The 26,453-nt window shown below is 32.6% G+C and overlaps 3 protein-coding genes and 8 non-coding genes across 12 annotated transcripts; 8 read left to right on the forward strand and 3 right to left on the reverse strand.

Moving 5' to 3' along the window:
• Positions 1–441: 441 nt before the first annotated feature.
• Positions 442–5,301, reverse strand: LOC105649052 (2,3-bisphosphoglycerate-independent phosphoglycerate mutase). Of its 2 annotated transcripts, none has more exons than XM_012235579.2 (10): positions 5,144–5,301; positions 4,836–5,012; positions 4,519–4,646; positions 3,899–4,049; positions 3,602–3,805; positions 2,200–2,624; positions 1,668–1,860; positions 1,478–1,573; positions 979–1,134; positions 442–850 (listed from the first exon to the last, which is right to left on the reverse strand). In XM_012235579.2, the coding sequence occupies exons 2-10, from the start codon at positions 4,998–5,000 to the stop codon at positions 686–688; spliced, it is 1,683 nt and encodes a 560-aa protein (XP_012090969.1). In that variant the 5' UTR covers positions 5,001–5,012; positions 5,144–5,301; the 3' UTR covers positions 442–685. The 2 variants fall into 2 exon arrangements, with proteins under 2 accessions (XP_012090969.1, XP_012090970.1); XM_012235580.4 differs by having other exon boundaries at positions 4,836–5,008; positions 5,144–5,297.
• A 3,880-nt stretch (positions 5,302–9,181) lies between these two features.
• TRNAF-GAA (transfer RNA phenylalanine (anticodon GAA)) lies at positions 9,182–9,254 on the forward strand. The gene has a single exon. It is a non-coding gene; the product is annotated as a tRNA-Phe (tRNA).
• A 2,896-nt stretch (positions 9,255–12,150) lies between these two features.
• Positions 12,151–12,223, forward strand: TRNAF-GAA (transfer RNA phenylalanine (anticodon GAA)). The gene has a single exon. It is a non-coding gene; the product is annotated as a tRNA-Phe (tRNA).
• A 958-nt stretch (positions 12,224–13,181) lies between these two features.
• Positions 13,182–13,254, forward strand: TRNAF-GAA (transfer RNA phenylalanine (anticodon GAA)). Its single transcript has one exon. It is a non-coding gene; the product is annotated as a tRNA-Phe (tRNA).
• A 176-nt stretch (positions 13,255–13,430) lies between these two features.
• Positions 13,431–13,503, forward strand: TRNAF-GAA (transfer RNA phenylalanine (anticodon GAA)). Its single transcript has one exon. It is a non-coding gene; the product is annotated as a tRNA-Phe (tRNA).
• Positions 13,504–13,962: 459 nt separating this feature from the next.
• TRNAF-GAA (transfer RNA phenylalanine (anticodon GAA)) lies at positions 13,963–14,035 on the forward strand. Its single transcript has one exon. It is a non-coding gene; the product is annotated as a tRNA-Phe (tRNA).
• A 193-nt stretch (positions 14,036–14,228) lies between these two features.
• Positions 14,229–14,301, forward strand: TRNAF-GAA (transfer RNA phenylalanine (anticodon GAA)). Its single transcript has one exon. It is a non-coding gene; the product is annotated as a tRNA-Phe (tRNA).
• Positions 14,302–14,734: 433 nt separating this feature from the next.
• TRNAF-GAA (transfer RNA phenylalanine (anticodon GAA)) lies at positions 14,735–14,807 on the forward strand. Its single transcript has one exon. It is a non-coding gene; the product is annotated as a tRNA-Phe (tRNA).
• Positions 14,808–15,004: 197 nt separating this feature from the next.
• Positions 15,005–15,077, forward strand: TRNAF-GAA (transfer RNA phenylalanine (anticodon GAA)). The gene has a single exon. It is a non-coding gene; the product is annotated as a tRNA-Phe (tRNA).
• Positions 15,078–16,594: 1,517 nt separating this feature from the next.
• On the reverse strand, positions 16,595–17,491 carry LOC105649051 (LURP-one-like protein (DUF567)). Its single transcript, XM_012235578.4, has 2 exons — positions 17,115–17,491; positions 16,595–17,029 (listed from the first exon to the last, which is right to left on the reverse strand). The coding sequence occupies exons 1-2, from the start codon at positions 17,382–17,384 to the stop codon at positions 16,667–16,669; spliced, it is 633 nt and encodes a 210-aa protein (XP_012090968.1). The 5' UTR covers positions 17,385–17,491; the 3' UTR covers positions 16,595–16,666.
• A 7,213-nt stretch (positions 17,492–24,704) lies between these two features.
• Positions 24,705–25,726, reverse strand: LOC105649050 (Ribosomal protein L17 family protein). Its single transcript, XM_012235577.3, has 2 exons — positions 25,405–25,726; positions 24,705–25,310 (listed from the first exon to the last, which is right to left on the reverse strand). Exons 1-2 carry the CDS (start codon positions 25,640–25,642, stop codon positions 24,910–24,912), a joined length of 639 nt encoding a protein of 212 aa, XP_012090967.1. The 5' UTR covers positions 25,643–25,726; the 3' UTR covers positions 24,705–24,909.
• Positions 25,727–26,453: the final 727 nt, after the last annotated feature.

Consider the following 26,453-nt stretch of genomic DNA (forward strand, 5'->3'; position numbering starts at 1 on the left):
AATTTCTTTTTTTTTTTCTACCTTTTTATTTTGGTATTAAACTTACCTAAATCTAATATTTTTAAAATGTTATTCTTAGTTTATATTTTTCTTCATTTATAAAAAATTTTAGACTATCTTTGTTTTTATTTTTTTTTTTGAGTAGACATCTTATATCTTATATTTTGGAAAATGTAGAAATTTTCATATGTAAATTTATATTTAAAAGCAATATTAATTGCGAACGCCAAAATATTTTAGAATTTTTAAAATCTCTTATTTAATTTGAATGAAAATGTAAAAAGTGTAAAATAAATTTAGTTTATATCACTTTTAGTCTAATTTTCACTCTATTTTGGAAGAAAGCGAACAATATCATTTTACACCCTATTACACTTCGACAAAGATCAAACCATAAATTTTTTTTTGTTCTAAATTCAGACCAACATAAACAAAAAGAAATAAGAAAATGCAAATACCGATGACAATAACATAGAAAATTTATAAATACACCGTCCATTCAAATCTCGAACGGGATATACGGTAAGTGTGTATCCGAAATCCAAAATAGGGAGCCAACCCCAGCAGCAAGCTTACTCAAAATCGCTTATTTAATCCGATAACTTGCCGTACATGGTAAGACTTCCGCTTGCCAATCAAAATTTAAGCAAAAAACTAAAATTGAATTCTTGGGTTTACATTAATCCTAGTTGTTGACTACTTCAATTAGAGTAGGCTCATAATCGCTAGGAGCCTCGAATCCATGGAGATTCATAACAGTTGCAGCCACATTTGCAAGTCCACCGGTGGGAACATCATTGCGGAATCTGACACCAGGTGCCAATCCAGGACCTCCAATTGCAATAGGCACCTGCACAAAAATTATCAGAGTTGGAGAAGTCAAAAGCCATAATCAGACTAACCAAACAAGTGAGAATATAGAAAATTTCAGTAAATTTGGTTTTTATGATTTTGAACAAATCAATTTAGTAAACTTACTGGCTCAAGCGTATGAGATGTCAATATCTGAATATTGCCATTCTTGTCAAGAAGAGGTTTCCCTGACTTGTCCCTCTTTACCATGTCCTCAGCATTGCCATGATCTGCAGTAATAACATATATTCCACCAACTTTCTCTATAGCATCAATGATCATCTGCAAAAATAAAGTTCCTGGTCAGCAGAAACGCAGCCACACCTGTCTGTTTTCCTAGAATGTCAATGGCAACCATCTAGAACACTCTTCCAAAATTTTTCAAAAATCCCATTATACAGCTTCGGCTTTATTCCAAGTTACATTTTTTTAATTAGTACTAAAATTACCAATTCTTTTTTCCCACTGAAAAAATTAACAAAGAAACAAAAAATGAAAGACACAACCACTGGCACAAATTAGCAACAGCACTATTCACCTATCAACTGAAAACCCAAATATCCCAATATTGAAAACATAATCTCAGAAATAATGGAAAAATAAAATCGATAAAGATCAATTAAACCTTGACAGCATCATCAGCTGCCTTGCATGCAACAACTGTGGCTTCAATATCTCCTGTGTGTCCAACCATGTCGCCATTTGGCAGGTTAACACGAACCTATATAAAAATGCAAAAGAACAGGTTGTTAAATAGTTATTCTGCTTGAATACAGTACAAGTTACTCATTTGGCACATTAAGGACACTAATTACCTGGTGGAATTTGCCACTGAGGATAGCATCCCTTGCCTTCTCTGCAATCTCAACAGCCTTCATCTTTGGCTGCACATTGAATGTAATTCCAACATCGCTGGGAATTTCAACATATTCCTCCATCTCTGGATTGAAATAACCAGAGCGATTTCCATTCCAGAAGAAAGTGACATGGCCAAATTTGACAGTCTCACTGTTGAACAAATACTCATAGGTTAACTAATTACTATGAAGCCCAAAAACACTCACAACAATAGAGTCAAATGAGGAGAACAAATTTTTTTAACCAACTATACTAGTTAAAAACCAAGTGGAATAAGCAATATTAATTAGTTCCAAAAAATGTAAAGCACCGTACCAGCCCAATAAAGTGCAGATATAGTATGCAGTCATAATCCCAACAATGGTTCAAATAGGACACTCACAAGTCACCTCAATATAGAAAAGGAGAAAAACAGTTCTTTTGTTCCTTGTATAAGAAAAGAAGTACAATGGTAAATAAAAATAAGAGACACTGGTAATGCTGGGTTACCTGCAAGCAAAGGTGCGAACACCATTATGCACTAAATATTCACCAGATGTTCTTTCTATCTCTGGAGGAGATACGAGGTAATGGCTAGGAAGCTTCAGCTCACCATCGTACTGAAGCATTCCAGCATAACGGATTTTAGGGAATCTAACCCGATCAAATTTGTCAAAATTCTCATATTCAAGTGCCTTAGCAAGCATAACCATACGATCTGCACGGAAGTTGAATGTGACAACAGCATCACCATCCACAATTGGGCCAACAGGCTTTCCATTCTCATCAACAATGACAAATGGAGGCAAGTACTGGTCATTAGCTTTAGGAGCTTCCCTTAGTTTCTTGACAGCCTCAACAGCATTTCGAAACTTGTGTGGGGCTTCACCAAGAACCTGAGCATCCCATCCTCGTTTCACAACATTCCAGTCATTCTGCAAAAGACCACAAAGAATTTGGACATACATGGCAAAGTAATGTTTCAATTACCCAAAATGTTAATCAGAAAATAACTTGAACCACAAAGCAAAGCAGCAATTTAATATTCGTTGAACTTTATTTTTAAAAATGTAAATTTCAAAAGTTACAAATACCAGAGTAACAATAATTCATTAAAAGTGAGTACAAGACACATTTTTTGGGAATGATAAATAAGCATCCGTGCACATTCATCATCAAATAAACGTTTATCATTCTCTTACTGTATCATTAACTAAAGATAAAACATCTTTGATAAATAATTTAACATTTTAAAAGTAAAGTTTAAAAGCAAGAAGAAATATAAATATAATAGACTACCGACACAAAATGAATTGCAAAACTCAAACACGTAAAATTTTTAGAATTGTAAAATTTTGTTGATTTTACTATTACAAAATGCAATTACAAAATTACTTCACTTGGTTCAAAATGCAATTTCAACATTGCAAAGTGTATATGTTTAAATTGTTCACATGGTTCTAACTAGTAAACTAATGAAGTTGTGCAAGTAAACTTGCTAAATCCATAACACTACAGGAAGACAAGAACTGACACCTATAGCAACTGTAAGTTGGGAAAAGAAAACAGGTTGACGTGAGCTTTTGTTATTTCCTAACCCCTCTCGAACTTTTACAGGTGTAATAAGCATGTTCCCAATGCCATTAAGATAAGCTTGACTGGACGCAACAGTTTCAGTTAGATCCCAAGTAACCAGAATAACTGAGGATGACATTAGCACTTGGCCATTGCCTAAAGAACAAAATTCTGTTAGATCCTAGGTGGCCTTTCTTCCTATTTCTTTACCCACAGCATTTCCTCTTGCAGGGATGTGATTGCAAGGTCAACTAGTAAAAGTGAAACTTAAAAACAAATAAATTCACATAAAGAAAAACCATTGTGGAAACAAATTCCTCAAAACTATACTAAATACCTCATAACGATCCATTGTAACATACATGCGCCCTCCTCCAGATGCAATCTGTGCATCAACACCTTTTTGACGTAAATTTTCAAGGTCTTTCTCAAGAGTTTCTACAAAGCCAACACTTGTGCCATCAATAACATCACGTCCATCAGTAAGAATATGAACACGGATTCGTTTAGCACCACGTTCAGCAGCGCCTTTTAGCAGCAACTGCATGGAAGACAGGAAAACACATGAATAAACATCATCATTTGGGAACAAGAAGCTTTGGCAAGAATGAAATTTTTTTTCTCAAAAACTCACCTGCAACTGATCAAGCCTAGAATGAACTCCACCATCACTGAGTAAGCCAATGAGGTGCAGAGTGCCAGTTTCAAAACTTTCCTTTATGTACTTAAATCCCACATCATCATATATTTTTCCAGAGGCAAGAGCAAGGTCCACGAGCTTAGCACTGTATTCAAAACAACAAAACTTTTCAAACTTGGAGCAATTAAAACGCATATCACTAAATAAAGGCTAGTTCATGATTTTGAACATCTAAATATCAAGAATCCATCAAATGAAAGGATTCAATAACCTCTCCGAAAAAAAAAAAAAGTGAACAGCTGGTTCTCTTGAGATCCTTTTACAAATTAAGAAAAGTTTAACCTATAATGAATTTTGAACTGACATTTAGACTTCTTAAATCCCACCATATAGTTCATGAAGATAATGCAACACCATAAGTTATGCACTCTGGTAGCACAGCCTATTAAAACTCAAATATAGCACTATAAATTCAGTCCACATTATTTAGGATGCATCAAGTTTACATACCAAGTAACCCTTCTCATCACTATAGTGCAAAAACAATAAAGTTAGCTTTGGTTGCAAGAGAGCATCTAAATAATGAATTAAGAAACAGTGAAAGAGAAGCTGACCCTTGAGCATAAATACGTCCAGCACCAAGAGCGTTGTGACCAACTTCACTGTTGCCCATGTCATCTTCAGTTGGAAGACCCACAGCTTTGCCATGAGCCCTAATCAATCTCCATCTCTCTGGAGCAGTCTATCAATGAAGGAAGTAGGGGAAACAAATATCAGTTAAATCATCAAAATACAGGTAAATCAGTCCCAAATTAACACATCAACAAATCACTTTAAGATCTGAAAAAACAAATTCAACCACCCAATATAGATCCCCAAAACGGAATTACTAATCAGATGATAATAACAAACTAATAACAATGAAACAAACCTTTTTGAAAGAATCCATAGTAGGAGTTTCAGCAACATGGATACAGTTATACTGATCGGGTTTAGCCTCACCCCAACCATCCAAAACCACCATTGCTATTGTCTTCCCCTTGGGAAGCTTTGGGTGATCCGCCAATTTCCATGTGAATTCTCCAGAGCTTCCCATCTCTCTTTCTTTCTATTTCAAAAATCAAAACTCATCAATAAAAATCAAGCAACAACATATCTATATAAACAACGATGAATCAAACTAAACCACAAAAAAATCACAAGCTAAAGGTCCAAACCCAATCGCATTCCAAAGCTTACCAAGGAATTGACCAGCAAAATCAAACAAGACACAGAATGAAGGCTTTGGATTAATAAAAATCAAGCAAAAAGACGGAGAAAAGTGAAAACCAAGACCAGTGCGTTTATGGATCTGTGGGTTAAAAGTATTAAATCAGGAACTGTCGCCGTTGGATTTACAGTATTAATAATAGTATGCTTTTAACGGTGCTAGGGTTAAGGTACACGTGGTTGTTTGTGCGTGGACATTTGAAAATATATAACTGACTGCGTCGTCTATCGCACGTGACATTTCTAGTATTTTCGTGATTAGTTTGGCCATCAAGTAAAGGAATATTCCTCAGATTCTCGCATAAGCTCCTGGGCTTCTCTACAAACTACTTATCACGCAACCACCTGAGCCTTTATTTTATTTAACGCCGTTAGTTTTTAGGTAGGGCGTCACGGTTTTTATAAGAGTGCAAAAGCGAGCTTCAATTTGACCTTGGGTACGATAATTTACTCTGAAATTAATTTTTTTTCATAATTATAAATTTATAATCCACACCAAATAAAAAAAAAGTCAATTTTAATAACTGAAATAATAATTTTTAATAGTTATAATTTATAAAATTATTATTAAAGGCAAAATACTATTATAAATAATAATGATTTTTTTAACTATAAATTAATTTTTTTGTCATTTGATATAAAATTAGGGTGATACTTATATAAAAAAAGTTAATTTTTAAATAAATTATATATGGCATCGAAGGCAAAATTATCTATGTATAACATCTATTTCTTATAGATAGATAAATTTTTCGTTACCAAATCATTTGTTTACTGGTTAGGTGTAACAGAGTGTCTTTATAATTCCACACCAAACACATCCTTGTGGTAGAATTTTTTTATTTTTATTAATCACAGAAAATAAAAACATATAATTTCACCACCCAAATTATAAATTAATATAGAATAGTGATGATTGAATTCCTAACGCACTTTTTTTATGTAGAAAAAAATTATTTTCGAGAAAGCAAAAATTCTTGGCAAAACATGATATTCAGTCATGGGTTTAGGGTGAGTGGTTTATTGAACCGGTGGTCCTAAGAGGGTGAAATTGGAAATCCGCCTGATTCTAATAATTTGCAATCTCGACTTGTCTCTTGCCAGTTCCAATTTCAAATACAGATGTTTAAATCAACCGGTGTCCTCCTGGTTCGAGTCCAATTTAGAACCAAATTACTCATATCGGTTATGATTTAAGATTTTTCCAGATTAGTTTTGGTTTAGTTTTAGAACTAAACCAGTGACTTCATATTTGCAAAGAAAGCATGCGCAGCAAGCGAGGCATGCGCGCGCATGCTGTGGAATAATACTTGAAAAGTAGTTAGTGAGTGAGGGTTGGCTGAGAGTTAGTTGACTCGACACGTGACATGACGAATGCATATACAATTAAGCACCGATCATGACTGAAAATAATTTTGTATTTAAACCAGACCAGCCCAAAACTGTTTTCAATTGCATCATTTCTAATTCTTCATCTATATGTTGATTGCAATTCAAATAATTTTGTCCATAAAAAAAATTATTCAGATATTGGAATCTTTCTCCAATCATTTCCAAGAATATCGATATGTCCTAAAATATTTTTCTAGAATTTTCTTTTTTAAAAATAAAAATAGTTTTTGATATTAAAAAACTTATTATAAACAATACTCATCATGACTCATAAACATCAATTATATATGTCATCCACGACTCCACTTAATATCTATATATCTAAAATCGAAAAATGATAGAGGATCTAAAATGAATTCCTTTGAAACTCGTAAGTTGTTTGGCTCCTGAGAAACCAAAAGAAGAAAAATCCATGAAGCCATGTTGATGGAAATAACTTAAGAAAATGGGTTTTTTTTTTTTTTTTTTTTTTTTTTTTTTTTTTTTTTTTTTTAATTTTAAGGGAGAAAAGGAAAGGAATTGGAATTCTCATTAATGCTACCAAAGGGATAATGCTGCGTAGTAGATGTAGAATGCATTGTACAGGTTTATTGTAAGCCTATTTAAGTAATGGGCCGGCCCAGGAAGGGAGGATTCAATCGGGCCAGAGGCTTTTAAGTTTTAGGCCTCCAAGCCATTTGAACGGTCGAGTATAATTTATTTATTTTGGCTAATGATTGTTATGGAGGAAAATTTTTTACATTAGCCTAGCTAAGTCGATGCTCCTAAATACTTCCAATTATTGACTGAGTTTACGCAGGATTTAAAAAATTTATAATGACTAGGTTGAAATCACACTAGGAATGTCAAATTTTCATCTCATTCTTTTAATTGCAATTTTGTTATTAATAATTATCATTGAAAATATCACCAACAACTTTTTTTTTCTCGAGTTATCATTATTTTTTATGAAAACTTAAAATTAGTGGGTGAGAAAAAAATTTACCAAATAAAAAATGTTTATGCAATAATTTAGGTTCGATTGCAATTTGAAATATTTAATCTTAAGTTTAAATTTATGTTTAAAACTTCGCTACACAATTTATATACAATATTTTATTGATGTTATTATAATTATTATGAACAAATTATTAAACTTATTTAGTGGGAAGAATTTTAAGATAAAAGATAAATTTAACCAAATGAGTGTTGCACCTTAAAAATCATGCAACCAATAATCTTCAAAATTCGAGGCATTGAGATTTGAGTGTATAGCTTTTGATGACTTCAAGAGATTCAAACTTTAGTTGTACACTCTCATAACAACTTTTACCTAAGATAAAAAAAAAATTATGTATAAATGCAATTTTAAATATTTAATTTTAAGTTCAAACTTATGTAATAATTTTCAAAATTCGACACATTAAATGTAAAAGTATTTATATTCTCCTACCAACATAATTGTTTGATGTTATGAAATATGGCTTCATTTGAAGATACTTAGAGGGAATAGATCAGTTGGGAGAGTGTCAAACTGAAGATCTGAATGTTTTTTTGAAAATTCATGTTATTGTCTTATACATTCACGAACTTATGTATGATTGCAATTTGAAATAGTTAATTTTTTATGTTTCACTTATGCCTAAAACTTTGATAAAAATTATTTCTATCCTCCAACTAACATAATTGTTCGCATGTTATGAAAAATCGCAATGAGCTTCATTCGAAGATATTTAGCAGGGATAGCTCAGTTGGGAGGCGTTAGACTGAAGATCTGAAGACCATGTGTTCAATTTACGCTTAATTTTTAACGTTCAAACTTATGCCTAAAACTTTGATACAAAGTATTTCTATCCTCCAACATAATTGTTCGCATGTTGGGAGAGTATCGGATTGAAGATTTGAAGGTTGTGTATTTGATCCACGCTCACCGCAATCATGAACTTGTGTATGATTGCAATTTGAAACACTTAATTTTTTTTCTTTATTTTCCAAATGCCTAAAAGTTTTATAAAATGTATTTCTATCCTCATTGTTCGCATGTTATGAAATAGTGCATTGGGCTTCATTCGAAAATATCTAGTAGGGTATTATTTGCATGTTATAACTTAGTGCACTGAGCTTCATTTAAAAATATTAATTAGGGATAGCTTAGTTAGAAGGGCGTCAAATTGAAAATTTATAGGTTGTATGTTCAATTCATGCACATTGCAAGAAAAGTTTAATTTTTTTGAAAATTTTATGTTACTATCTTCCACCTCCACGAACTTATGTGTGACATTTTTTATGCTCAAACTTATGCCTGAAACTTTGATAATAAGTATTTCTATCCTCCAACCAACATAATTGTTTGCATGTTATAAAATATCACAATATAATTCATTTAAAAATATCTAGCGTTAGATTGAAGATTTGAAGGATGTGTGTTCGATTGGCACTCAATGCAAAAACAATTTTTTTTTTTTTTACTGTCTTACACCTCCAAGATCTTACGTGTTACTGCAATTTGAAATTTTTAATTTTTATTATGTTCAAACTTACATCTGAAACTTTGATAAAAAGTATTTATATCCTCCAACTTATGTAATTGTTTGCATGTTATAAAATATCAAAATGGAAATCATATGAAAATATTTAGCGGGGATAGCTCAGTTGGGGGAGCGTCAGACTGAAGATCTGAAGGCCGCGTGTTCGATCCACGCTCACCGCATAATAAGTTTATTATTTTGAAAATTTCATACTATTGTGATCCACCTTTTTCCAATTAATGTGTGATTGCAATAAGAAATATTTAATTTTTATGTTCAAAATGCCTAAAAATTTAATAAAAAGTGTTTTTATTCTCTAAAAACGTAATTTTTTGCATGTTATGAAATAACACATTAGGCTTCATTCGAAGAAACTTAGCGGATATAGCTCATTCGGGAGAACGACATATTAAAAATATGAAGATCGCGTCTTCAATCCACACTCACTGCAAAAAGAAAAAGTCTATTATTTTGAAAATTTCTGTCTTCCACCTTCAAGAACTTATATGTGGCTGCAATTTGGAATATTTAATTTTTTTATGCTTAAACTTATGCCTAAACTTTGATAAAAAATATTTCTATCCTCCAACTGACATAATTTTCGCATGTTATGAAACATCATATTAGAATTCATTTTAAAATATCTAGCGGGGATAACTTAGTTGAGAGAGTAATAGATAAAGATTTGAAGGCTGTGTGTTCGATTCGTAATCATTGCAAGAAAAGTTTTTTGTTTTTGAAAACTTTATGTTACTGTCTTCCACCTCCACGAACGTATGATTAACTGCAATTTGAAATTTTTAATTCTTTTTATGTTCAAACTTATACATGAAACTTTGATAAAAAAAAATATTTATATTGTAACACCCCTTTCCGGTCCACCCGTAAACCCGAATGAACCGAACCGAGACGCTACAAACTGGTTGACTGTATGGTCTGACATGCTGAAAACATAATGTATATATATTGAATAGAATATCATGCTGATGCTGTTTACAAAAATAATGTAATTAATATTTACAAAACATGATACTAGTTTACAAAATGAAATGGGCCCAACTGTGTGCCCTGTACATGCCATAAAATGGGTAGACAAAAATACACATCCAAATGAGTAGCTACCCTGAAGACTGGGTCTTCTACAGATGAACTGCAGCAGTTGTAAGCCGACTCTCTACGGACCAATCTCAAAACCTGCGAGTTAAACAGGTAACTCGCTGAGCAAATAAAGCTCAGTGGATATCTCAACATATAAAGAAACAATAAAGCACATACATGTATATAAAGAACCATGTAGGCACATAAGGCACATATAAGCACACATATCATGATATCTTTCATTTACCTGTATGATTCATGCAATGTTATGTCAAGATATCTGTATGGCTCCATAAGGTTATAGTGAAACCGAAGTGATAAGAAAAACTGTCTGAAACTGGATGAATACTGTATGCTTGGCTGCTATGGCCCATATATAATCATATCCACTCAACGGCCTGTAGCCGGAGTATCAAACTGTATGAGGTGCAGATCTGCTATCCTATGTCGCGACATAGCCTTATCTACATGGTTTCTACCTAACCTCAATGGAGCATAATGTTGGTATGTCAATAATATAACACAACATCATATTCATAGTTCATAACTCCATAAATCATAATGTATATTTGATTTCACATCATTTGCATGCTTGAATGTTGTTTTGATACATGATTTAATGTTGTATTTTGATGTTAAAATGATTGGAGGCATATAAGTGAAGCAAAGGAATACAATTGCATTGAAAAAGAAATCCAAAAGTGCATGAAAACATAAGTCGCGAGCGCGTACTTCAAAGTCGCGAGCGCGTACTTCAAAGTCGCGAGCGCGTAGAATGCAAAATGAGAGACAGTGAGTTATCGGGCACAAGTCGCGAGCGCGTAGTGTGCAACATGAGAGACAGTGAGTTCGCAGGCAAACTGCGCGAGCGCGCGATGAAGGTCGCGAGCGCTTGCAGGCCAAGGGCTAAGTACGGGAGCGCGCACTTGAAAGTCGCGAGCGCGAGATGTGTCAAATAAGAGTCAGAGAGTTTCAGGTGAAAGTCGCGAGCGCATAACTCAAATTCGCCAGCGCGAGAAGGCAACGCGAACTCATCATGCAATTCGCGCGCGCGCTTCCAGCCTGCACTGTCTGTACTGTTTTGGTCATATCTCTCAATACACAACTCCGATTTGGTTGATTCAAAAACCCATGTAAAGCTAACACATAGAGGAACAAATAACTCTTCTATGAAACTTCCTAATTCCATCAATAAATGGGGTCAAAATCAAGATGAAGTTACTGGTAAAATTTCCAGCAAGCCCTGTTTCAACATAAACTCAATATTCACTTCATTTATTCAATACCTCCCCTGTTCTCCCTTGTTTCTCACCATTACCAGTCCTCCCACTCAACATGAAGCAATATATTATCTCACTAGCAACACACACAATTCTCATGCAAAGAAAAATGGAAAATAACAAGAGATATCAAACCTTTACTCCAAAAAGCTTGAGTTCTTCTTTAGCTTCTCTTCTCTATACTCTTAGAACTCCCTTCACCTATAAATAAGAATTCTTATGAATGCTAGAATAATAACACCAAATGATTCAATCATGAACTTAAAGAAGGTTTACTTACTTGGATAGAAGAAAAGTTGAAGTTAAGACTTAACTACCATTAAAATTGAAAGGAAGGTGGAAGAGGAAAGGAAGAAAATGAAGAAGATGAAGATAAACATGAAAATGGGAAAGTGAAGTGATATGCGCGGGTAGGCTCTAGAATATCCATGACTTGTGTGTAAAAGTTCTAAATGGTACCTCAATAGTAAACAGGCTACAACTTAATACCCAAGCTTGATCTTCTAATACAAATAAATCCTCACCCATATGCTTTGATCTTTTTCTCTCACTCAAGTAAGTCCACTTATAATCCCGTTCTACCCCAACCGGGTTTGGTTCAACTCGACTCGACTCTGTAGGATGTCACATATATCCTCCGGCTTACATAATTGTTTGCATGTTATGAAATACAATAATGAAGGTCATATAAAAATATTTAGCGGGGATAGCTCAATTGGGAGAGCGTCAGATTGAAAATTTGAAGGCCGTGTGTTCGATCCACGCTCATCGCTTAAATAAATTTATTATTTATGAAAATTTCATACTATTGTCTTCCACCTTTTTCCAATTTATGTGTGATTGCAATATGAAATATTTAATTTTTATGTTCAAAATGCCTAAAATTTTAATAAAAAGTGTTTTTATCCTCCAAAAACGTAATTTTTTGCATGTTATGAAATAACACATTAGGCTTCGTTCGAAGAAACTTAGCGGGTATAGCTCATTTGGGAGAACGACATATTAAAAATATGAAGATCGCATCTTCAATCCACACTCACTGCAAAAAGAAAAAAGTCTATTATTTTGAAAATTTCTGTCTTCCACATTCAGGAACTTATATGTGGCTGCAATTTGAAATATTTAATTTTTTATGCTCAAACTTATGCCTAAACTTTTATAAAAAGTATTTCTATCCTCCAACTGACATAATTTTCGCATGTTATGAAACATCGCATTAGAATTCATTTTAAAATATCTAGCGGGGATAGCTCAGTTGAGAGAGCAATAGATGAAGATTTGAAGGCTGTGTGTTTGATTCGTAATCATTGCAAGAAAAGCTTTTTGTTTTTGAAAATTTTATGTTACTGTCTTCCACCTCCACGAACTTATGATTAACTGCAATTTGAAATTTTTAATTTTTTGTATGTTTGAACTTATACATGAAACTTTGATAAAAAAATAATTATATCCTCCAGCTTACATAATTGTTTGCATGTTATGAAATATCACAATGGAGGTCATATATAAATATTTAGTGTGGATAGTTCAGTTGGGAGAGCGTCAGACTGAAGATCTGAAGGCTGCGTGTTCGATTCACCCCTACTGCATAAATAGTTTTATTATTTATGAAAATTTTATACTATTGTCTTCCACCTTTGCCAATTTTAATAAAAAGTGTTTTTATCCTCAAAAAACGTAATTTTTTGCATGTTATGAAATAACACGTTGGTCTTCATTTGAAGAAACTTAGCGGGGATAGCTCAGTTGGGAGAGCGTCAGACTGAAGATCTGAAGGCCGCGTGTTCGATCCACGCTCACCGCATAAATAAGTTTATTATTTTGAAAACCTTTGCCAATTTATTTGTGATTGCAATATGAAATATTTAATTTTTATGCTCAAAATGCCTAAAATTTTAATTAAAAACGTTTTCATCCTCCAAAAATGTAATTTTTTGCATGTTATGAAATAACACGTTGGGCTTCATTTGAAGAAATTTAGCGGGGATAGCTCAGTTAGGAGAGCGTCAGATTGAAGATCTGAATGCCGCGTGTCCGATCCACGCTCACCGCATAAATAAGTTTATTATTTATGAAAATTTCATACTACTGTCTTCCACCTTTGCAAAATTTATTTGTGATTGCAATATGAAATATTTAAATTTTATGCTCAAAATGCCTAAAATTTTAATAAAAAACGTTTTTATCCACCAAAAATGTAATTTTTTGCATGTTATGAAATAACACGTTGGGCTTCATTTGAAGAAATTTAGTGGGGATAGCTCAGTTGGGAGAGCGTCAGACTGAAGATCGCGTGTTCGATCCACGCTCACCGCATAAGTACGTTTATTATTTATGAAAATTTCATACTACTGTCTTCCACTTTTGCCAATTTATGTGTGATTGCAATATGAAATATTTAATTTTTATGCTCAAAATGCCTAAAATTTTAATAAAAGTGTTTTTATCCTCTAAAAACGTAATTTTTTGCATGTTATGAAATAACACGTTGGGCTTCATTTGAAGAAATTTAGCGGGGATAGCTCAGTTGGGAGAGCGTCAGATTGAAGATCTAAAGGCCGCGTGTTCGATCCACGCTCACCGCATAAATAAGTTTATTATTTTGAAAATTTCATACTACTGTCTTCCACCGCCAATTTATGTGTGATTGCAATATTATATATTTAATTTTTATGCTCAAAATGCCTAAAATTTTAATAAAAAGTGCTTTTATCCTCCAAAAACGTAATTTTTTGCATGTTATGAAATAATACATTGGGCTTCATTCGAAGAAATTTAGCGGGGATAGCTCAGTTGGGAGAGCGTCAGACTGAAGATCTGAAGGCCGAGTATTCGATCCACGCTCACCGCATAAATAAGTTTATTATTTTGAAAATTTCATACTACTGTCTTCCACCTTTGCCAATTTATGTGTGATTGCAATATTATATATTTAATTTTTATGCTCAAAATGCCTAAAATTTTAATAAAAAGTGCTTTTATCCTCCAAAAACGTAATTTTTTGCATGTTATGAAATAATACATTGGGCTTCATTTGAAGAAACTTAGCGGGGATAGCTCAGTTGGGAGAGCGTCACGCTCACCGCATAAGTAAGTTTATTATTTATGAAAATTTCATACTACTGTCTTCCACCTTTGCCAATTTATGTGTGATTGCAATATGAAATATTTAATTTTTATGCTCAAAGTGCCTAAAATTTTAATAAAAAATGTTTTTATCCTCCAAAAATGTAATTTTTTGCTTGTTATGAAATAACACGTTGGGCTTCATTTAAACAAACTTAGTGGGGATAGCTCAGTTGGGAGAGCGTCAGACTGAAGATCTGAAGGCCGCGTGTTCGATCCACGCTCACCGCATAAATAAGTTTATTATTTTGAAAATTTCATACTACTGTCTTCCACCTTTGCAAAATTTATTTGTGATTGCAATATGAAATATTTAATTTTTATGCTCAAAATGCCTAAAATTTTAATAAAAAACTTTTTTATCCTCCAAAAATGTAATTTTTTGCATGTTATGAAATAACACGTTGGGCTTCATTTGAAGAAAGTTAGTGGGGATAGCTCAGTTGGGAGAGCGTCAGACTGAAGATCTGAAGGCCGCGTGTTCGATTCACGCTCACCGCATAAATAAGTTTATTATTTATGAAAATTTCATACTACTGTCTTCCACCTTTGCCAATTTATGTGTGATTGCGATTTGAAATATTTAATTTTTTATGTTCAAACTTATACCTAAAATTTTGATAAAAAGTATTTCTATCATCCAACTAATGTAATTGTTTGCACATTATGAAATAGTGCAGCGAGCTTCATTCAAAGATATCCAGCCAAGATAGCTTATTTGGGAGAGCATCAAATTGAAGATCTGAATCCAAGTGATCGATCCACACTCATCACATGTTATGTTTGATTGAAGAAGATATCTTGGGAAATTCGAAGATATCTATCGAGATTAGCTCAATCTCTAGATTTGAAGGCCGTGTATTCAATATACGCTCATTGCAAATTTTGTAAAATTTATATTATTGCTTCCATCTCCACAAACTTATGTGTTGATTGCAATTTGAAGTATTTAATTTTTTTATGTTCAAAATTATGCCTAAAACTTTACTGCAATATTTTTTACACATATTATTATTATTATTATTATTATTATTAAACCATTGAACTAAATTTAGAGGGAAGAATTCTAAGATAAAAATAATTTAATCAAATGAGTGATGCACTTTAAAAATTTGCAAGTAATATTCTTTAAAATTCGAGGCATTGAAGGTAAAAGTATTTTTATCCTCCAACTAGTGTTTATCTAGTGGGGATAGCTCAGACTAAAAATTTGAAGGCCGCGTCTCTTCTACATGTGATTTTTTGTTAGCCTCCATTTATACTGATAATGAAAATCTAATCTTTGACAATTTATTTTCCATTTGTTCCTATAAAATAGTAATATTTTTTACTAAAAATATTTTCCTTCAAATAATTTTTTTTTCATTATTTGATTGCAATATTAAAATTAATTAAAAAGTATTAAAATATCTAATTCATAATACCATGAAAATAATAACTTAATTGCTAGAATAATTGGTGGTGAGCGGTGATTTATATTTATTAAATTATAATAAATTTATTAATATTCAAAAAATATTTTTTTATCATAAAAAAGAAAAATCATTTAATAAAAAAATATATTTTTCGTTTGCTTATTTTTCTTAATAAAAAGTGGATTCAAGGTCCTTACTATAATCTCGATGACTGTGAAACAACCAGGAGGAAAATATATTTGATACATAATCAAGATCAACAAATTAAGCTAATTAATATATTTTTTTATTTATTTAAACTTCTCTACATGAGAAAAATACCATTACACTGGAAATGGATCACCATCTTACACCAGACCCATCCAAAAAAAACCCCAGAAAGAGAATTACAAAAAGAAAAAAGCTAATTTTTTTGAATATATATACATCCCCATTTGCAGCTTGGTTTTTTATTTAAAAGGAAAAAACCAAGCTCTAGTGACCCCAAACCAAAATTCAAAATAAATAAAAGGATAAAAAAGAAGATAAGGGAACGCAAAATAAGTGGGGATTCAATGTAAAAAAGGTGTAACGAAGGTGTCGACAGAGAGTAGGGGTTGAAGGTGGCGGCGGAATTTCTATATATATATATATATATATATGACTAAAATACGGCAGAATTTCATTTGATTAAGTTTAGAAGCGTCTAGAAGAACCAAACATCTGGTCAAGGAGGATGATGATAGCCATCGCATCGGAAGTGTCGATTTTCGGCCCTACAATTAGCCGGAATACGTCGACTCCAAAGGCAACTCCGCCGACTGCTTCCTTCTGCTTGAGTTCCGCCACTCTCCTCCTCTTCTCGTCGTACACGGCGCAGCTTCGTTGCGCATACGATCCTTCTATTTCGTACATGAGTTTGTTCTTGCTATTACTAGTACTACTCATGTGAGCCAAACATTTCGTGTTAAGGATGTTCACGTTCTTCCTCACAGAGAACCGCGGATTAACCGCCGTTTCTCCGTCGTAGACCAGCCAGTTATCCGCCAAGCTCAGCCTCTGATAAACAAATGCATATCTAAATAAGTAATTGAAAATAAATTCAAACTCAAGACGGCGGATTTATAAATTTATAGACGACTACCTTTCGGCGGATGGTGAGAAGAGGCTTGCCGCCGGCGTCCATAAGAATGATCTCCCCGTTAGCACCTGATCCGCCCATGTAATTATCAACTCTATATACGAGGTTTCCTTTGCTATCAAATACCGTAAAGCCATTACAATTGAAAAGCAAAGACTTCTTCCACACAGTTAGAACAACCGCATCTGCCTCCAAGTGAGCAGAGGACTTCAGCTTCTCCTCCGTCGGGCCGGTAGCGGGTGCGGCGGCGACGTTAGGATGTACTTTTGTCATTCCTGGGATCAAAAACGGCACCGTTTCCAGCCTCACAATTTGAGAGCGAGGAGAGAGGAGCTTATTTAATTTCCTTTTGGCTTTTAATAGTTTGGTGTAAAATGTTAAAGAGGCCGCAAGTATATAAATGGAGGCGGAGAAGGGTAGGATTGGTAAATAAAATAAAAATTATACCTTGGACGAGAGCAAGAGGCACAATTAAGGGGCACGATAAGAGAAATTCCAAAGGCAAATGCGCCTCTGGAACATGACGTCAGGACGGAAAATTATTTTTTTTATTCTTTATTATTTTTTCAATTCATATAAAGATTTTAAATTAAAGAGTAAGAGTTATATTGTATCGGCTAAAATTATTTAAAATTAAAGAGTAAATATTTAAAATTTTATTAATAAATTAGGATAAACTTAGTATTGAGCAATTAATTAGTTGAGACTAACAAGTTCATCTCAAACATTTAATTTACAACCTGAAGGCTTACTATAATATGATTAGCATAATCAAATTAAATATTTCAAGTCATTATATTTATTAAACACTTTAAAATTAATTCCAGTTTTATAATTTGGATAATTTAAATAATTTTGATATAAATGGTTTTTGTTAATCAAACTAGAGAAATACCTTAGCATTGTGAAGAAAATTCCGAGCCATAATAGTAAATTTAATTAAATTTTTAATGATATTATTTAATTATATGAAACATGTTTATATGGATAATTAAATAAAAATATGGATAAAAAATTCATAAAAAATATTGATTATAGAAAATACCAGTAATAATGGTTATATAAATTAGCACATTCTAATAAAAATTTTCTTTTTTTTTTTTTTGACATAAACAATGATGAGAAACGAAACATTTCAAAAGAAAGAGATCGACAAATCCTATCTTTACTTCTAAGGCAATATAAATATTTATGTGACGCTAAAATTTTCTATAAAAAAAATGAAAATCAAACTCATATCCGTGCGGCTGTGGACGAATTCGTGGTGGAAAAGCCAATGCCTGTCCATTCTTGGCTTAGATATTTTCTTGGTTCGACTTAATCCAAGTCTTTTACTAACAATTAATTATTAAAAAACAATTATATTATTATAGTTAATTATTAATTAATATCATTGGTGGGGCGGTTTATATATATATTATATATATGTATGTGACTCCTCCAATGCCCTTGAGCCAGCTTTTATGTGGAAGAACTTTGACTTTGTTTTCTTGTTGTTATTATATTTATAGATTAGCACTCATTGGTTGATTAATACAAATATTTAATAAATTAAATATTGATAGCTATCTTTAATTATTTAATTAAAGGGTTACCTTACATTTGTGGCATTGTTGAGATTTTGATTATATATAGTATATGTTTTTATTGTTAACCTTTCATAATCTAAAGTCAAACTTGAAGTGATGATAGAAGCAAATGACAGCCGACATGGCAGCCAAAATTGCAATATGAACCCAATGATTTGATTATGCAAATATGGCCAATCACATTATTTTTGGCCTGTGGAAAAATAAAAGTTGCAATTTTAGGTTTTAGTGATAATGATATATGTTAGTTAATTATATATATATATATATATATATATTATAATTCTAAAAATTTATTATACTATTTAATTATGCGTTGGTCCATTTTCTAATTAGCAATACATAGTTCCTAAATATTAGTAGTTTTTAATTTTATGGATTTAAATAAATAAATAAACTTTAAATTAAATCTCTCATGATAAGACACGTTAAATTATTTAGTCTAAACTTTTGTCAGTTTTTGTCTAATAATTAAAATTGAAATTTTAAAAATGGAAAGTCCCAATTTTAATTGTTATCTCTATTGAATTTGAATTACATTTATAATTGTCTTATTAGATTTAATTTACTTTAAATTTTCCATCCAGTAACTGTGTATTAATATATAATTTAGTATAATATCTCCTATAAAATTAATAATAAATTGAACAAAATGTATGATATCTTGATGAATGAATAAGAAAATCACAAGCCACGTGGCAATATATCATGGTAGATACTAAGTTGTTATAATAAAATGAAAACTCATTATCATTGATGTTTTTAATAATCAATCAGAGGACTAGTGATATTGTATTTATATAGAGATAGCAATTGAATGTACTAATAAAAATAAATAAAAAAGAGTTGGTGATTAAATTTTTGATTCCAATTTCCACGTCATTGGAAGGTAGTAGAAAGAATGCAAACAGAGCGCGACAAATAATTCCAGCAGCGGACGTTTAATGGTACAAACATAATAAAATTATTCAATTATCAATATCGGTTCTTTAGGGCGGTAGCCTCAACCCTAGTGGACCCATCACCTCTACCGACTGTCCCAAGCACTGCTCAATAGGGTTGATAATGGACGCAGGATACACTTAAAGTATGGCCGAATGATATATTTGTCTTCGTGTTTATGCGATTTAAGTTTACCGAATATTTATGATGAGTCTATATTTTTATATTTTAATTATAATAATTTTTTACATTAATAAAAGAAAAATACAGATTAATGATTGAATTGTTATAAAATTATTTTAGAGAGATATAGTTATTATTGAAATGTGAAAGTATAAGATTATGATAGGCCTTGTAAATTTATGTATTAAACGCTTAAAATACGCTACTCAATTTTTATCTATTTTTAATTCGTTTAAAATTTTATTTTAATTATTTAATTTTATCCCAATAGAAATTATAATTACTAATTTAATATCCGAACTGCTTAAATATACACTTAATATTAAAAATATTATATAATAAAAAAACCATCAATGAAGACTATAGTAAATTGCTAAAAATTATTAAGAAATGCTCACCAAACCCATCTAGATGATTTATAGTAAATTCCTAAATCATAGGCATCATAAGAAGAGGACTGAGTTTAGATTGATTTAGAAAGTTTACTTAAAATAATAAAAAATGAAAGGAGGGAGGGAGGAAGGAGAGTATCTAATTAACGGAGGAGACGGAGGCGTTGAAATGGAGGAAGGAGGTGGAGACATGCTCTCAGTCATGGTGATGGAGACACCCACCTAAAACTCCTTTTCAATAGTGGGATTGGAAGTGGAAAAACAAAGAAAGAAAGAGATATATTCATATTCCTTAGCAATAATATCCCACCCTCCATAACAATATATTATTATCACGTCCTCTTCTTCTTTTATGCAAATTTTAAAAAAAGAGGATTCCTTTCCTAATTTTTCCATAATCCTCCAACTCATAATCAAACAACCAATGTCTTTCTCCTCTTCTCATACACCGCTAATTTGTTTCCTTTTCTCTCTTTTTCTACTATCTACTTGTCTTAATCAACCATTATCTAACCTTTCATTTTAATGATTTATGATTTTTCTTGATTTATAAATAAATTAAAACATGTTGATTGAGCTGCACTCCCAAATGTAATTCAACGACAAATTTATAAAAAATTCCCTTAAAAAATAACAAAATTAAAATAATTTTTATTTTTTAATAAATTAAATGAATAGAATATTATGTGTTACAAATAGGATTATTCTATTAATAATTGTTATTTAAATTAAAGCATGCACTTCTAGTGATTATATACTGTATCCCTTCAACGGTGATGATGCAAACTCTGTTTTTTAAAACTTAAAAGATGCTCAATTGCTCGCTGGCTTGACACATGGACGGCAACCCAAAAAGTAAATAAATATCTAAAGCTGTAGTGGACTTCATACAAAATCATATGGTCATTTACGAAAAAAAAGAAAATTACAAACATTTTCTTTCCTTCCACATTTTCCTCCCGTTTACAAATTCGGTCACTCAGTTCCCAATATTAGATTAGACAGCACAATGAATAAAATTAGATTCCTCGTTGATGTTGAGAAGGCATCTCTCTCCCTTAAATCCAATGGTCTCCCACGTTTTTAAATTCTTTGTACTTCCACATCCCTGTCCTGTGGCTATGGTTTCGAATTTGTAAGGACCCCCCTAAAAAAAAAAAAAAAAAAAAAAAAATTTGGATGGCCATAAATAAGAATCATAAACGTAGTAATTAGAATAGCTAACCTAAAATTCATATCGGCCTCATCCCTTGTTTGGAATCAGAATGATGGAGACGGGATAGATGGGACTGTAGCACTTGTAAGTCCAAATCTTTATAAAACTGTGTTTTTCAACTTTTAAATTATTTTTAGTTTGAGCTTATAAGTTTTGAAAATTCGTTTTTGATTTCCTAACTTTAAACTTTGCCTCCACATTTTATTTTGTATTAGGTATAATCTCTTATTTAGGTTACATCCTTTTTTTAGAGCCTCAAATTTCACATTTCTCTATTACTATCACTTACGAGATGGTTTGGTTTACCCTGTCGAGTTCCCGACAAGAAACGTGTGTCTAGGCGGAAAATCGCTTTCTCTATTGGGCACATGGAAAATTAGATGCAGAAAGAAAAATTGGAAGGTGTGGAGGTGGAAACATAACATCCATACACGTAAATCACATGACGGGAAACTTCTGTTCGTTTTGTAACACTGTTTTTACTTTTGACTTGAAATGTATTAGGGAAACAATTATTCAGCCTAGCATTGATTTAGAAGGCCGACTCATTTGATTTCCCATTTGCCGAAAGTTCTTGCTGTCTGACACACAGCTACAGATCAAAACAAGCCTACATAATACATGGCACAGAGCAATAATGTCAACCTAATACCAATCAGTTGTAGTCTGGAATTCAAAGTATAAAAATTATCACCCATTTAGTAAATATCATTCAAATAAAATAATTAAACTCTTTATCTCGAGAGGATTAAACCTCCTTGTTATACCAAAAAAACCAATTATGCCAGCTTAATTTCAGTTCAGGCATCCAAATTTTCAGATCTAAATTGATCATGCTGCTAATGCTATATATGGGTTTTGCGTATTCAATATGGATACAATAACCACCTATCACACTCTAGTCAATTTCAAGAAAGACATATTTGAAAAATACTTTCTTGAAATATTAGATTAGAAAAAGATTGATCTTGAAACCAAGAATTATGTCAACAAGCAAAGTAGAACTATTTGACAATCTAACAAATGACAACTATGAAGATTGAAGTAATTGACAATTCAACCATACATTAGAAAGAATAGAAAGAGTACCAAAAGACGAGCAAAATATCTTTTTTAGTAGGAAAAATGTGAATTGAAAAGTTCTATTGGTGTTTTCTAGGAGTAGATATTAAAAGGAGACTAAATATCTGCATAACCCAATTATAATTTATGTACGAATTACTAATAGATTTTCACTTAACTATTGCTGCCAGTCTCTCTGGGCCCCCATCCCATCCCAGCACTAGTGGCACACTGAAAAAGACCATGAGAAAATGTAAAACCAACAAGATGGTTTTAGATTGAAGACAGACACCCACCAAACTTTATAAGATTCTGCTGATATCTCAGCCCCTAAAAATGTGAGAGAATAAAACAAAATGTGCATCATAGAGGAAAACATCGTAATAACACATTTTTATCAAGAAGAGAAAACAGGAAGTAGTTTCTTTCCTTTTTTTCCCCTCCCTAAAATAGCAGGAATGCTGTTATGAACAAACAAAATAGAAGGAAAGGAATACAAACGAAGAATGTTCAAAGATCAAACATGGATATGAATTATGATGCAGGATAAAGGTTAGTAATAACAATTCTTATTTGCCTGTAATGCAGAAGACCCATTCTCATAAGAATAGCTAACAAATTTGCTGTAATTTGAATCAGAAAAACTTCATCTTTCATAGTCCAAAACACTTAAAAAATGACACCACAAAATATAAAACATCCTTTGAAGGATCAAAAAACCAATAACATTCTAAAAATAACATCTCATTAAGCAAGCAAAATCTGCTGCTGCTTGCTCCTCCTCTTCTTATCCTTCCTCCCATTTCTCTGAAGTTTTCCAGCTAATTCTGAATTCCTGTTTGCTTGTACTGGACATAATCCTTGAGAAACGACGCTAACTACTAGACTGCCTCAAAACCAAATACTTAGCAAACTCCTTAAAGCTTGTTTACAAAATCACTAGTAATCAAAATAATGCACCACGGAATTTGCTTCTGCACTAGAATTCAATATCATTGAGAAGGTATACAATACAAATGATTACATAGGATAGCAAGTCTCATCTTCTTGCTCTTCCTTTTATTTTTGGCTGTGGAGTAGGGTGGTGTACGTTGTTGCAAGTGTTTTGCATTGGTTTATACACAGTGAATCAAGACATATCATTTACATGCATGTAAATGCTTACCACATTTAAAGATTAAAGATGCCAAATAACATTTGCTAGAGTTGATAGGCAGCACTTTCATGGTAACAAATCAAAGAGCTGCCCAGTTTAAAAATATCTTATGAAAGTAGTGTTGTGAAGATTAGTCTTTGTGGTAATTGGTAAAGCATTTTGTGGATTAGTTAAACAAAAAGGCTACTTAGAGAATGACCTAAGGAAATCGGAAGGCTGGATGGAGAAGGCAGTAGCAGTATACACAGGATTTAGGAATTAAGAAAGAAACTTGCTGTGATGATGAAATTTAAAAGATCAGCATACAGAAGTTCAAAATAATTGACGGTTCTCAATTCTCTTGAGAAGTTGAGGAGCACTAACAATATTGAGAATCAACTTTCTAAAGCAGAAGCAAGTATTCAAAATTGAAAGTCAAGAGATTGAGTAGGATTGCAGGGAAGTTCAAATATACTAAAGCTTGAAGGAGGTTGAAATACCCTAGCAAAACAACTAAGAGAAAAAACTATTTATAAAATGAAAAAAAAAAAAAAAAAAAAAAAAGGATAGGAGACTAAAGTTTAGTGGGAGGGAATTTCATAATCTGTCTCATAAGTTGGATTTTCAATAGTAGGTTGGAGATTTTTGTGTACTAGTTAACCAGCAAAACTTTCTCTTAGTATAAAGCCCATCATAGGGAAATTAAATCCATACAGTGTTTCTGTTGCAAAGTGGCAAGTTCCATGACCATGAAGGATCCTCCGCGTCACGACAGAACAATTTTACTGTCTGTACTCTAGTGCAAGACTTCCTCTCAAAAAAACTAAACAAGCCCATCCCCACTCGCCAATTCACAGAATTCATATTTACATACAGATATATTCACATATAAAAAATTTAGGAAATGCAGAGAAAGGTAAACCAGGCAAATCATTGATAGAAGACAAAATAATTTGTTCTCGGATGGCCAGGCACATAAGAACTTGTATCTATGGGAGAATGTTGGAAATTAGAGTATGAGATATTGCATTAGAACTGAACAAACAAGATATCAACTACCGCAACTAACCAAGCTTCGTGTGAAAATGTAGGTTTGAACTAAAATAATTCAGCAGTGTCAATGCACACCTACAAACCATGTAGGATTATCACAAAATAAGAAAACCAAAACACAAAACTTGCATGGCTCTATCTAAATAGTAAACATTCACAGAAAATACAGACAGATAATTTGAAACATTTTCCGTTTCACGAATTAGACTAAATAAAAAGAGAATACCTACACAAGTTCAATATAAGCCATGGGTGCATTGTCCCCTCGCCTAGGCAGAGTCCTAATAATTCTGGTATACCCACCATTTCTCTCCCCATATCTGTCTGGTACCTCTGCAAACAAGGCATGCACTATCTGCTTCTCATAGATGAAGCCTAAAGCTTGTCTCCTCTTGTGTAAAGAACCATCCTTGGCCAAAGTAATCATCTTGTCCACGTATTTCCTCATAGCACTTGCTCGTGCTCTAGTGGTTTTGATTCTTCCATGTTTAAGTAGCTGTGTAGTCAGGCCTCTGAGCAGTGCCTTGCGCTGATCAGGAGGCCTATTAAGCTTAGGAACTCTTCTGCCATGTCTCATGGCAAAAAATCGAGACCCATTATCAATTGATGGAAAACGTACAAAATCATCTGCAAAGCCAATTCGAAATAAAGCTACAAATTAAAAACCTAAAATCAAAGAAAATTAAATTAATACGGTAAAAGAAGGAAAATGAAAAATTACCGGAAAAACCAAGGGAGAGGAGAGGATTGAAAGGAGAAAGGCCAGAGAAGGAGCGGAGGCGGAGTGTTGGTTGGCGGCGGGAGAGGCTGAGAGCACGAGAACTAGATGATGGGAATCTCAATGTGGTGGTAGGAGAAAGTGAATAAGAAGTAGAAGAAGAAGAAGGAAGTGCTGACATTAGAGATGACATACTCCATCTACTATCGGTGACACAACCCACTGCCATTGCCATTGGCATTGCTACTGCTGCTGCTTTGAGCTGTGGAGGATTAGACAAGTAAGGTTGGATAAGATTGAGAAGACAACCAGAGCAAATTGAGCAAATTGCGCTGCCTGCTAATGTTAGTTTGGGCCTCGACTGGATTGCTATATTGCAATTTGGGCCTTGTAATGGATTTATACCTTTATAACTTTTCAATTTCTGGCCCAGTAGATTATAATTTTACTTTGAATATTGTTCATGTCACTTGTTTTTTCGGGTTTTTTAAATATAGTATTAAATTCACTAATGACATTGTGTTCTGTTGATCTCATTGCTTCTGTGAAAAATTAGATACCTTGAGTTCGATTCCTCTCGATTGCAAGAGTATTCATTAACTTGGTGAGCTAAGGAAAGAGTTTCCTTCCGCTGTGCAGTCATAGTATTATTTCAGTCAATAAACATCTTAATAAATCTATTAGGAAAAAAAATCAAAATTAAAACCATTAAATTCAAGACACACGTCTCACAACTCAAAATTGAATATTGTTCATGTCACTTGTTTTTTCGGGTTTTTTAAATATAGTATTAAATTCACCAATGACATTGCGTTCTGTTGATCTCATTGCTTCTGTGAAAAATTAGATACTTTGAATTCAATTCCTCTCGATTGCAAGAGTATTCATTAACTTGGTGTGCAGTCATATTATTATTTTAGTCAATAAACATCTTAATAAATTTATTAGAAAAAAAAAATCAAAATTAAAACCATTAAATTCAAGACATACGTCTCACAACTCAAATAAAGCATCATTTGCACTTTCAATTGATATCATTTTATAATTTCATC

Source organism: Jatropha curcas, chromosome 2, assembly GCF_041381405.1.
Source record: "Jatropha curcas cultivar XTBG-Jc1 chromosome 2, XTBG_Jcur_1.0, whole genome shotgun sequence".
NCBI classification, from domain to species: Eukaryota; Viridiplantae; Streptophyta; class Magnoliopsida; order Malpighiales; family Euphorbiaceae; genus Jatropha; species Jatropha curcas.